At 42.8% G+C, this 12257-nt stretch overlaps 1 protein-coding gene across 2 annotated transcripts in view; it reads right to left on the minus strand.

Annotated features, from left to right (window-relative positions):
• LOC138261666 (unconventional myosin-Ig-like) overlaps positions 1–8520 on the minus strand; it is a 912364-nt gene extending 903844 nt beyond the window's left edge. The window contains exon 1 of one of the 2 annotated variants that reach the window (XM_069210894.1): positions 8298–8520. In XM_069210894.1, the coding sequence (XP_069066995.1) occupies positions 8298–8392 (95 nt within the window). In that variant the 5' untranslated portion in view covers positions 8393–8520. The remainder of the gene's footprint in view (positions 1–8297) is intronic. The other variant, XM_069210895.1, reaches the window with a different exon arrangement.
• Between the last annotated feature and the right edge of the window lie 3737 nt (positions 8521–12257).

A 12257-nucleotide genomic window follows, 5' to 3' on the forward strand; every position in this document is an offset into this window, starting at 1 on the left:
GTGTTCATTGCTCCTCATTGAATTTGCCACGGTTTTGATGGGAGTACTCATTCACTGTATGATAGTCTGTGACATTTTTACAGTGCTCACAACAGTGTTGTGTACTTTCATCTTGATTTTCTAGAAAATAAATATGTCTGATTTATGAGTTACTATTAAACGTGTTGTGCCCACTCTATCCTTGGTTGGACATTAAGATATTATTTTTACTAGTATCACTGTGTTGAGCTGTATCCAGACTCGTCACACACTTCTACTATTGAGTTCAGCTTTGTACTGCTCGTCCGTGTCTAGCCAGAGAGTCAAAGAGCTTAAGTGATCAACACTATCTGCTGTGTATCTGACGTGCTGATTGTTAGAGACCCTTGGCTTTTTCTCATTTGGATAGTACTGTGTCCCATGAATATACCCACTCCAGGGAAAATGATCAGACAGACAAAAGACGGAGATGCACTATACAGGTGCTAGCATCTCAGCAAAACAACTACTGGAGGGACCTCTTACTCCATAGTACAGCTGAAACATACAAGTACTTATATGCTCCTTTTATATAAATGGAAGACCTCCTTATAAGTACTATTATCACCTGAAGCTACTTCCGTTCTTGTTATGTTTGTTGGCTCATGATTGAGGCACTTTTGTTTAAGACTCCTAATGAACCCACGCTAATGTGTGACGGATTACTAGTAGTGCATAGCAACCTGCTCAATTTGAGCTAACTCTTTCGTTTACCCTATTATTTTAGGACTTGCAAACTCTTCCATGAACATAGGAATATTCCTAGCAATCTCCCACATTGTGTCTTCTAAACGTCCTCCCAGTACTGTTTGCCTTTCTGATTTTGTACTCAATCGGCTGGAATAGATTTCTTGTCAGGTTCAGTAGCCTTGTGTGCACATCATTTCTCATTCTGATGTGATATCATGTAATATTTATTTATGGGCCATCTGTCTTAGCTGTTTCCTCCCAATACCCATTATGAGTCACACTAAATTCATTCAGGCCGGTCTATGTTAGTATCTAATCAGTTTATTGTCCTCTGTGCCAATACTACTTTAAAGTACATTTTAGCTGGAAATGATGTTGTATCCAAATAAATACATAACTTTCTAATATGATAACCAATAACCATCAACTAGTTTTTAAATTCAGTCATCTCTTAATTGTAAACGATTTTAGAGTCTTTGGGTGTCAATCTGCGACACTTCCCACAAACTCTCAGCATTAAGAAAGCCAGATAGCTGGAAGACTTGATTATGACTTCTAATTTATAATTGTTTTATACAGCTATTTTTAGTTCTATGTTTTTTTTGTCTGTAAACGTCTTCTGAAATTGATGTTATTATATATTGTAAAGTTGAACAGTATGTTGTTGTTATATGCATATTGGTATATGTATGAATTGAGTTGCAAATGTAATGTAACATTTGTAAAAGAGAGAGAGAAATAACTAAGTTTATTGGGACACATGTCCTTAAAACATGGATAAACAATACAACCCAATACAAACCAATAAAACGGAGAAAATCCTCAACTCTATAAGGCCAGACCTTATAATTTCATTTGAAAATACAGATTGTCTAAAATCAGTCCCTATATTTAATACAGTTTAACAAATGTGTGAGAACTACACCTGATTCAAAGAAATTCATTTTCAACAAAAGTGCAATCTCTTCCATCCTAGACAATGTCTGATATTTTATAAATAAGGCTTTAAAACACTTGATTTGCACTGATTTAAAATCTAAACAATATGTCAAAATATGACATATGGGCCACTTCTTCTTTAGGTCACATAGACACACCCCGTTATACATTTGCCAGCTTTTATATCACTGTTGATTAGAATATACAGGATTACATACAAGCAGAAATATGAGCAATTCTAGAAGATAATTATGATCAGGCAGACTGAATATATATGGAAAACGATCTACATGCCTTAGGGATTTATAGGTAAGAGTGATTGAACGTTTCTTTGGCAGATAGTTAACATCATGATTTGCGGAGACATTAGCAAATAAATGCTTTACTGAGCATATTAAGGGGAAGGAATCCCACTTTGATATTTTCCCGCGGGGAAGGAAACATCATTTGAAACTCATTAAATCTATCAACAACTGTTTCGGCTCATTCCCTTTCACTATTGAGGATCTCCTCTCAACACAACTTCGAAGTTTTGGGAGGTAGAACCCTTTGAGCTAGTTGATAAAAACCCAAGGAAGCTGATACTAACCATAAAATACCAGGACCTTAAATTAAATTCACGCCGGATCCCTTGGACTACCTAACAATTTCGACAGAGGTGTGAAATTAAATAAAACCTCTACTTGTCCATGGAACAGGTTCCTTCATAAATCTACTTGTCCTGTAAAAAATCTACTTGTCTCCTTTGTGATGTGTAGTGCGGCAACAAATTATACCAGCAATCTCGTTATATAAGAGCTCTGCTAATACCCTCTATGAATATGCCAGGACTGATACTATATTAGGGTTTGAATTCTAGCAGTTCCCTTATTTTGCCAACTTTCTGTACATTTAGATACTGGGGCTTGAGGTAGCGGTAAGCAATAGTTCTAGGGTTGAAATGCGCTTTTGAGTCTGCACACCTACTAACTTTCACATTTTAGGCTTTTCACCAGCTCTTCTCTAATTTTTACTCATACTGAGAAAGGTTTGAAATTTACTCCAGACAAGGGCAGAAGTAAAACTTTTTTCCAGGGTTTGGGAAAAAAGTGATTTTAGGGAAAGTGAACTTGTAAATGCTCAACAGATTTTTGTATGCGTAAACCTACACTTGCATATTTGCTCCTGCTAAAATGCAGTTCACAAATATTTTCTAGGAGTACAATTTCCTTGCCCACAAATTATTGTGAATTTATGAAAGCTGTAAATCTGAACTAATGCAAGGACATATACCACGGGTGCACTTTTGTGATTTCTTTTAAAGAATTGGGCCCCTATTTACGTTTTGAGTTAACTAAATCCTTTTGATTTAATTGAAATTCTGTATTTAGCTCTCGCTGTCTCTCTATAGGCTGGCTTCACTGAGAGTGACAGTATTGTGCTCTTTCACAAGGAGCATATTGGCACACAAAGTAGTTTTGTTCAGTGTCAGGGACTACTGTGGCAATGTGTGCTTTTTAGACCAAAAAATATTACTTTTTGCCAATGTTTGTTAATAATGGTGAGGGCCCGGCAGCTGCCACAACAATAAGGTGTTACCAAAATCATGTCAAAGCAAGACACACATTGACAAAACCGAAAGTCTGACCACCAATGCCAGACCTATTGGCTTTGCCAATGATTGATTATTTACAAGTTTCCCCTAATGTTGTTGAAACTGGTTGCACAGATTTTCCATTATGAATTTATTTTGGGAATACTAGCATTCATCAACATAGTTTATTAGATGATGCTTCAAAAAAATGGTGCCTAATATTTCACAGTAGTTTAGCTAAATGTTTTTTTCCTAGTTGCATTTTTTGTGAATAATTTATTTTGAAAGCAAAGACTCCTCAATCTTGCTTTCACGCTTCTGCAAATATGTGCATGTAATCAGAGAACACTTTGGGAGCATTATACATAGCCTCATATTTTCAAACCTTGCAAAAGTGGGAACACATTTATATACTGGAACCACTGTTAGCAGTGCAGTCCGAGCTTACAACATTTCCTTAGTGTGCTTACCCTAAAAATAAAGGCTTTACATTAATTATGCTAAACAAAGGGAGGAGAAGGAGGGTTAAGGGGGGGGTCTATCCTCCTTGAAGCTTCAGTAAACGTATTTAGAGACCCAACCCAGAGGGGAAAATCTTCCACAGAAAACAGTTTTTTTGTTAGAAAAACCCTCACCCACCAGGGTTACCCCTTGGTGGCATGCTTCATCATTGGGTTTCTTCCCGTTCTGCTGCAGAATGAGGCGTGCTGCGACTGAAGGAATACGTGGGAGCACTATTGGTATCAGCGATGCAGATGCTAGAAAAGGATAGGAGTGGTGGGGTCTTGGTAAATTAAAAATACCCCCCTCTGGACGATATTACTAGTTTAATATGTCTCACAGGGGTGGTATGATTAAAAAGGGGTGTCAGGAGGGTGGGTGTTATGGACCTGTCCTCCTTAGTGGTCTAAATGTTTCGGAGTTTACCCCTAAACTCCTCTTCAGGACCAAAGTGATCTCCCAAGTATCACTCCTCGTGCACCATATTAAACTATTAATATCATCCAGAGGGGAGGTATTTTTAATTTACCAAGACCCCACCACTCCTATTGTTTTCTAGCATCCGCATCGCTGATACCAATAGTGCTCCCACGTATTCCGTCGGTCGCAGTATGCCTCGTTCTGCAGCAGAAAGGGAAGAAACCCAATGATGAAGCATGCCACCAAGGGGTAACCCTGGTAGGTGAGGGTTTTTCTAACAAAAAAACTTTTTTTCTGTGGAAGTTTTCCCCCTCTGGGTTGGGTATCTAATTATGTTTACTTTGCATTAATGAACCATAAATACAGGTTTGAACAGCATTAACATATGGACACAAATGTTACCTTAACTGCCAATAGTACCCTTCCCATATCCATAGTTTGGTATTGTAAACTGGCAGCCAAAAGGTTTGTGCTGCAGGGTGTTGGTCCTACCTGTCTCTAGGACAGAAAAACATGACAACCTGTTATCCTTGACCCCTATAGGAGTTCCACAGCCCTGTTTTGGTAAACACAATAATCTTTTTAGGGCAGCACCTTTGAGGACATGCCAAGGATACCTTCGGTCCAAGTAGAAGACATCTGGCCCATAGAGGGCTAACAGATACATTTTGCTACTAAAAGCTTTCATTAGAGGGGCCCAAAAAAAAATCCACCATAATTTGATTACATTTTATAAGCAGGCCCACCTGGAGCAAGATTCTGGTCTTTGTGAGGTCAATATTGGTCTCTCATCTCAGATTACTTGAGAACGTGACATCCAAACATTTATAATAGTTCACAGTCTCAATCAGATTGGTATCCAAGTGCCATTTAAAACTCTTTAAATTTTCCAAAAGACTAGAATCTTTATTTTATCCAAATTTATTGTTACCGATTCTCCATACGATAAAGAATTAAGGTGTCTAATTTCCTCTCAAGACCCATGGCTGTGTAGTCAAGAACAATCAAGACGTCTGCATATAATAAACAAGGGATGTAGGTGGAATCTATTTTAGGGGACAACGATTTAGTTCCTCTAAATGCAGCAGGTAAATCTGCTGAATAAATACTTAGAAGGGTGGGCGCAATGACAGCCTTTCCTCAACCACCTTCTAATATCTATTTTTTCTGATGGTCTCCCTAATTTATCCAGTTCAACCCGAGCCCAATTGCATGTGTGGAGTTCCTGAAGTACAGAACGCAGGGCCAGGGGACTTCTCCAGACACCTAACTTTGACCAGAAACCCCCTCTATCCACCATATCAAAGGCTGTGCGGAAATAAAAAAAACTACAGCACAGCCTTTGATTACTAGCCCGCCCATAGTGTGAAGCAGTTTTACTGTATACCCGTTTCAGGATTTTGGATACTTCCTAGTCAAGAATATCCCCTTAAACACACTCACCAAAAAGCAGGCCCACCAGTTGCTAGTGGTTTTTATTCCTACTGCTGGAATGTTATCCGGCCTTGCTGCCCAACCTAACTTCAGGGATGCAATAACTGACCTAACATCCTTTACTAAAAACCAACTGGCCATCTGTCTACCTACCAGATTTGATTTATGCTCCCAAAGGTCCGGCAGGGGCGACTGGTGATTGGGGGAGACACAGGCTACGCGCCCGCCGGCTCATCTGGTTGGCCATATAGATCCTCTAGATATGTTATCCAGTTGTCTTCCTCAATTGAGCAGTGGCTAGCTCGAGGGTAGCAATTTTTCACCAATTTCCAAAATTGTTTTCGGTTCCCAGACCTAATGACCTCTCTCTTTTTTCCTCTTAAAGATTACAGTAAAATTGTATTTTCTTTTCCCAAATGAACTGCCTGCCCAGATCTGTAGGGAAGTCTTATGCTTGTTTGGTAACATCTAATCGTACAAGACGGTGGTTCTCAACAGCATTTCTCAGCTGACTTTTACGTCTCTGGCAAGAGGGATCAAACCATGCATTGTTTGCTCATTTCGAGTAAGCTTTTACCTTTTCCAATTTGAAAATTATGTTAAAACTTAAACAAGAAAGAACATTGTTCATAAATTACTTATCCCAGCTTAATAAATCTTCTTCCCTTCCCGGGACACAATTTATAGTTCCTGATGCCTGCAGATTAGATAAATACCCCAGGTGTTTTGAATCTAGTCGAGCAGTTAAACGACAGGGAAAGCTGATGGCTATGGGGAAACCTTTTCAGAACCCGGTGCTTTCCCATAATTAACAATAGCAGCGAGTGCCCAATGGTCATTCCCCCTCATAACGTAACTCAGTAAAGGAATCAGTCACTCCAATTTGCCAGGCAAATACAAAAATGTAATTAATCGGACAACCCTGATCGCAAGGGTGTCGTTTACCAGGCGTCAATCTTGATAAATCAGGCCCATTGTGGCCAAGCAGTTTTCCACGATATCCCTCTTTAAGGAAGGCCTTGCTGTGAATATAGCTACAGGCAGATTGTATTGATCAAGCAAATCTTGAAGAACAATATCAGCACGAGTGGGAAGAGCCTTGAGTCAAAGTCTCCAGTCGCTAACTGAACTGCATATAGATATTTCAACAAAGCATTCTTTATGACAGTTTTCAATTCACCAATCCATGTACCTTAGACATTAAACACCTCTTTATGAATGAACACGTTGACTAGCAGAGAAGTTTCCCTTTCTTTGTTCTTCAGATGAACTTCCACTATTACGACCTGTGTATCCCTAGTGACTAACAATTCTACAACTGCGCTTAATACTTCAGCAGAGATGAGGGGCATGAGTTCACATGATAATCTGCCTTTGCCATGCCCAGACATTGGTCTAGAAATGGCTACAAACCCATCAATGCTGGTGTTCTCCTCTAACCATGTTTCTTGCATGAGCACAATTTGATAATCCTGAAGGATTTCATCCAAATGTTCACTTTTTTTATGTGTGTAATGCCATATAAGTTCTAACTTACCAACATGAGTTTGCGGGAGAACTCTGTGATCTATACTACCTTGACCTACTTCCCCGAATCATGGGTACCCTGGTGGCTCATGAGTTGGGCCTAGCAATTCGATGTTTCCCATCTTTGACCCTAACCTACAAAATGGGCAGACATATCATGTGAAATGACATTCACTAAATTATTTTGAAAACGCTGGATCAGATTCTCGGGAACCTGGTTGAAACTAGGGTAACCCGCATTCGTTGTTGAGTGGGGATGTAATGAAGTCCCCCTGTCTAAAAATAGGCCTTCATGGTGTTTCAACGCTGGTGTTGCCATTTCATACATTTGTAAAAAATCTATCTCAAAGCAAATGCAATTGTGCTTACAGTTAAGGGGCCAATTAGAAAAGCAGACGTAATTAGAACACTACACTAATGTAGGTGTATGCCTTATGGTGCCAATTATAAAAGTAGTAAACGATCGATCATTTGATGTCCACATAAAGGTTCCTTAAAAGTGAAGCTCAACTGGGTGTGAAATCTCTACATGCTGGTTCCATAGTGGTATTGCTGCACTATTTCATAAAAGCTCCTTGGCGAACATTTTGGGGGTTCTGTTTTTAACCGAGGGCTTCTCAAAGTGTACCTTCTGTTGTGATGGGAAGGAAGCAGCAAGGACACTTAGATCTTTGTACACCTGCTGCTCAGCTCAGTGGGTAACATACAAGTTACTGGTTCAGACCTTGGCCTTTCAACCTATTGATGTCCCTAAAATGAGTAGTGGATTGAAAGCCCAGTACCACATCGCTTTGTTTAGTGAAACGGGATTGTAGGTAATCTGTTAAGAAACCCCGTTACTATGGACACAGGAATTGATTGAGCGGCATGTGTGTGTGAGTGTGGGGGGGGGGGGGGGGGTGTTATGCGACAGGATCCTTCGTTTAGCATCTAGATTCAGCAGTAACCCACTGAAGGTGCCGGCCTCTGCCCACAAAAGGCCTGTCACTTCGCGACAGCACGTGTGGTAGCGGGTTTAGTAACTTTCGATCCGTTTTAGCTAGAAAGAATTTTTTGTGTTCACAGCAGCAAAATATACAGATGATGGATTATGTAGCAAGGGCAACAAATCCATACTTACGGGGAAAACACCATGGCCACAGAGCTACATATTTCCAGTGGTCCTGCCTATAACATACCTCTCCCGGGCACTTACCTGAGTCTCAGGTTATTCATGAAATCCTCCATCGTCACTCGGTCGAGCAGGACGAAATCTGCCTTCCCAAACTCCAGGCTCTCCTGCTCGGCCATCCCCGCGACCACGTCTAAAAGTTGGTGACCAATGATTAAACAGATGAAGATAAAGCTATGAGAGCCGAGGGAGCCGGTGGCTGAGGAGGCGAGAGCAGCTCAGTTTGAGTTTGTGGAGCCGGCGCGGAAGCAGCCTTTCAGAGGCAGCCGTGAGCCGGAGGTCGGCTTCCGGAGCGAGGGTGGGTAAGGCCCGTGTAACCATAGGGTGTGTGTCATCTTCGGCGCTGTCACTGCGAGGAAGCAGAAGTGTGCTAGCTCCTGCGGTTTTGCTGATGAGCTGTCATTAAGACAGGCAACGGCTGCAGAGGCCCGTGGTGACCAGACGCACGGCAAGGGCGCAGAACTGGACATGCTCTTGGGCCTTCGCAAACGCGTTGCGCCTCTGGAAACCCCCAGGAGCTGTGGTAGGCTCACTCCAATGTCAGAAGACACGAATTGGGTTTGGGGATAATGAGCTGTCACCAATTTCTGTGTACCCACCACAATGTACAAGTCTACCTATATCTACGTTCGAAGTTACCTGACAGATGGGGACCCCAGGACCTCTGAAAGGCTAGTAGCACGGGGCAGAGTCAGTCACATAACAGGCAGGCCAGCTGCCGAGCACGGGCCCCCGGCTCTCACTTCCGCACACAATTACTGCCAGTGCTTTAAATGGGCCGGTACTGTCCGGTACTGAGTACCGGCACTTTTTTATTTTAAGAGGGAGAGTACCGGCTTATCTCAAGAAAAATGTAATACTTTCAATTGGAGAGTACCGGCACTTCTTAGAAACAAGCAGGTACTCTGGCACAGAGTACCGGCACTTTAATTTTTCCATTTCAAGCACTGATTACTGCACCACACAGACCCACCACAGGATGCGGTCGTTGCTGCACAAAGTTATTCACACCAGACACAATGCCCACAGCCCACCTTGAGGTGGGTGATCGAGAATCGTAGAACTGACACCAGGAGTCCACCCGAACGGTAGAAAAGCCCTTTACAATCCCGTAACACAGTAAATCGTAAACCTGAGTCCAGTCTTCCCGCGCACCTCGCCTCGGATGTACTAAAGCACTATGGAGAGTAAACCAGCGAACACACACACCTGTGCAAGTAAGCACAAAACTGGATCAAACAGGGAGAAATGGAAAGCAGACAGTGAAAATAGGTCGACATGGTGAGTCTGGCGGGCCTGAGACACATTATGTTCTGGTGTATAACAAATGAACATTTGGATTTTAATAAGGCACGTTATGCTCCCTTCACTTCCCTGTTCTTTGAAATCAGTTTCCGCGGTTATTTATCCGCCTCCTTCAACCCTCTGCCACCATTTTATCGCGCCACAGACACGACAGTCGCTCAGCTCTGCTGCGAATTGATAAAATATATCTTGAAAGACAGTTTGGCTAACACCAGAGCCCCTTCAGCAGCTTGCAGCCTCCGCATCTGACAAGGTCGATGGTGTGGCTTCGTGTTTCTGATGCACATTCTGTGAGTGGAGTGCCGCCGCCTGCTTTCAGCCGTGAGACTAACGCTGTGTAAAGAGGTGATCTGGGAGAACGGTGTAGTTTAAGAGGCTGTGTGGGGAACAAAGACGGAATACAGTGCGTAGCTATTTAACAGTCACGGGACCAGCCAGAAAACATTTAGACATTCTAATGTTAAGAACTATATAAAAGAACTTTTGCAGCACACACACGCTCAACACCTTGCTTCATCTCTGCTCAGGACTTTTCTTAGCGTGTGTTTCGAAGCCCACCTGCCGCGCGCTGGCCCGCTTCCTGGTCGAGGATCACACCGTGCTACACACCAAGGAGCGGCGTATGCAAGGGGCAGGAAAATGCGCTTACGATGCAGCTGGGTACTCACTCTCCTCCTATGGTGTCATTATTTATTTTGGATATACTTGGTCCACTGGAATTATGCATATCTGTGGTTGCGGCACTGTTCGCATAATTATACATCTGCCGCACATAATCGATCATCTGCTTTATAATTTGCAGCTTTTAAGGCAAAAGGGTGAAAACTTGTTAGCAGTGCTGTCACGCTGCCGTGCAGAGACAGGCCCATTGCAGAGGTTAACTGGTCGCTTATCAGTTGCTGATTATCGTACTTAGGTTTTAAACTAATGCTAGTGCGTGGGAATCTTTATCGGGCAGGGTTAACGTGGAAAAACGACAAAAAGGCGAAGTAGTAATGCCACAAAATGTGCCACATTACGCCGAATAATTTGATTTTTTTCTTGCAACTTATCTTAGTCAAGCCTGCCGTATAATTTGGTTCTCCCCTCCGGCATAATTACATTCACCTGGTCATAAAAGGATTTAAATTTACAAACGATCTTTGCCATCAGAGAGCTGATATGTTTTTATGCTGAGCCTAAAAATAAGTTGATGGCCAGTTAGACAGCACCACGATTTTTCTACTCCAGTATATCGGAATCAGCTTCAATGTGCCTTGAGTCCTGTTTTATAATACAAAATATAAAATAATTTGGCTGTTTCTATCACCACTAGAGCGCTAGGTCAGGTGCATTGTACCCCATCGAAAAACCACTTCCCCTGCACCCCCATCAAGTTTGCGGTTAACCATTCCCTGGACCACCTTGCAAGGGGGGTTACTTCAGCTCTTAGCTGGACTAAAACTCAGATCATTACCAAGGTAGAAAAGGGACAGATCAGAGCTTGAAAATAGCAACAAACTCACAAGTCTGTGGGCAGTGACAAACTTACAAGGCGAACCACACCTTGATTTACCCATTTCCCACCCCTAGCATGGGGTGTACTACTGCGTAATTCTATCCACTCATGACTGATATATAAGCAGAAATAAAGCCATATAAGTTTACAAGGAATTGTTATGTGAAACATTGCTAGGCATAATTGGTTTAATAAAAAGGGGGTATTCATGTTCACCAAGCAGCCTTACAGAAAGGAAGCCGTCGCCCCCTGGATGAAGGACAGCTTCCTCAAGCTCAACTCAGACAAGACCGAGATCCTCATCCTGAGACCCTACACATCAGCCTGGGGCCACTCCTGGTGGCCTACCGCCCTTGCCCCCACCCCACCCCACCCAGGCAACCTCAGCTTCATTCTGGATTAATTGCTCATCAAGGCCTGTCAAGTCAACTCAGTCACATCTTCCTGCTTTCACACACTCAGACTTCTCCTGAAGAACTTCAAATGGATCCCAAACGACTGCAACAAATCCATAACCCACGCTTTGGTCACCTGCAGCCTCGACTATGGCAACGCCCTCTATGCCGGCACCTCCCAGATGAACCTGAAGAAATTACAACACATCCAAAACGCCTCTGCCAGACTCACCCTGGACGTCCCCCACCACAAACACATCCCCAGACACCTAAGGGACCTCCACAGGCTCCCCGTCGAGAAGGATCAACTTCAAACTCCTCGTTCACACATACAAGGCGCTCCACGACCTAGAACCCACCTACCTCAACCCCCACATCACCTTCTACTCCCCAACCAGACCTCTCAGTTTCGCACAACAAGCACTAGCCACCGTACCCCGCATATGGAAGACCTCGGCCAAAGGAAGATCCTTCACCTACCTCACGGCAAAGAGCTGGAACACCTTGCCTCTTCACCTCAGGCAGTCGCCATCGTTGCCTCAATTCAGGAAGAACCTTAAGACCTGGCTGTTTGACTGAAGCACCGAGTAACGACCCCTTCAGCGCCTTGAAACCCTTACCAGTGAGTAGTTGCGCTCTATAAATATGACACAATTTCATGTGATTGCCCTCCCATACATCCCCCAGTTTGAAGATTCTTACGATAAAAGCCGCCAAGGGCTGCTGCATGTTGCAGCCATATTCTCCGCCACCTCAGAGTCTTGGCCATCAGCTAAGTGATTGATG

The sequence above is a fragment of the Pleurodeles waltl genome, chromosome 10, assembly GCF_031143425.1.
Source record: "Pleurodeles waltl isolate 20211129_DDA chromosome 10, aPleWal1.hap1.20221129, whole genome shotgun sequence".
Taxonomy (NCBI): Eukaryota; Metazoa; Chordata; class Amphibia; order Caudata; family Salamandridae; genus Pleurodeles; species Pleurodeles waltl.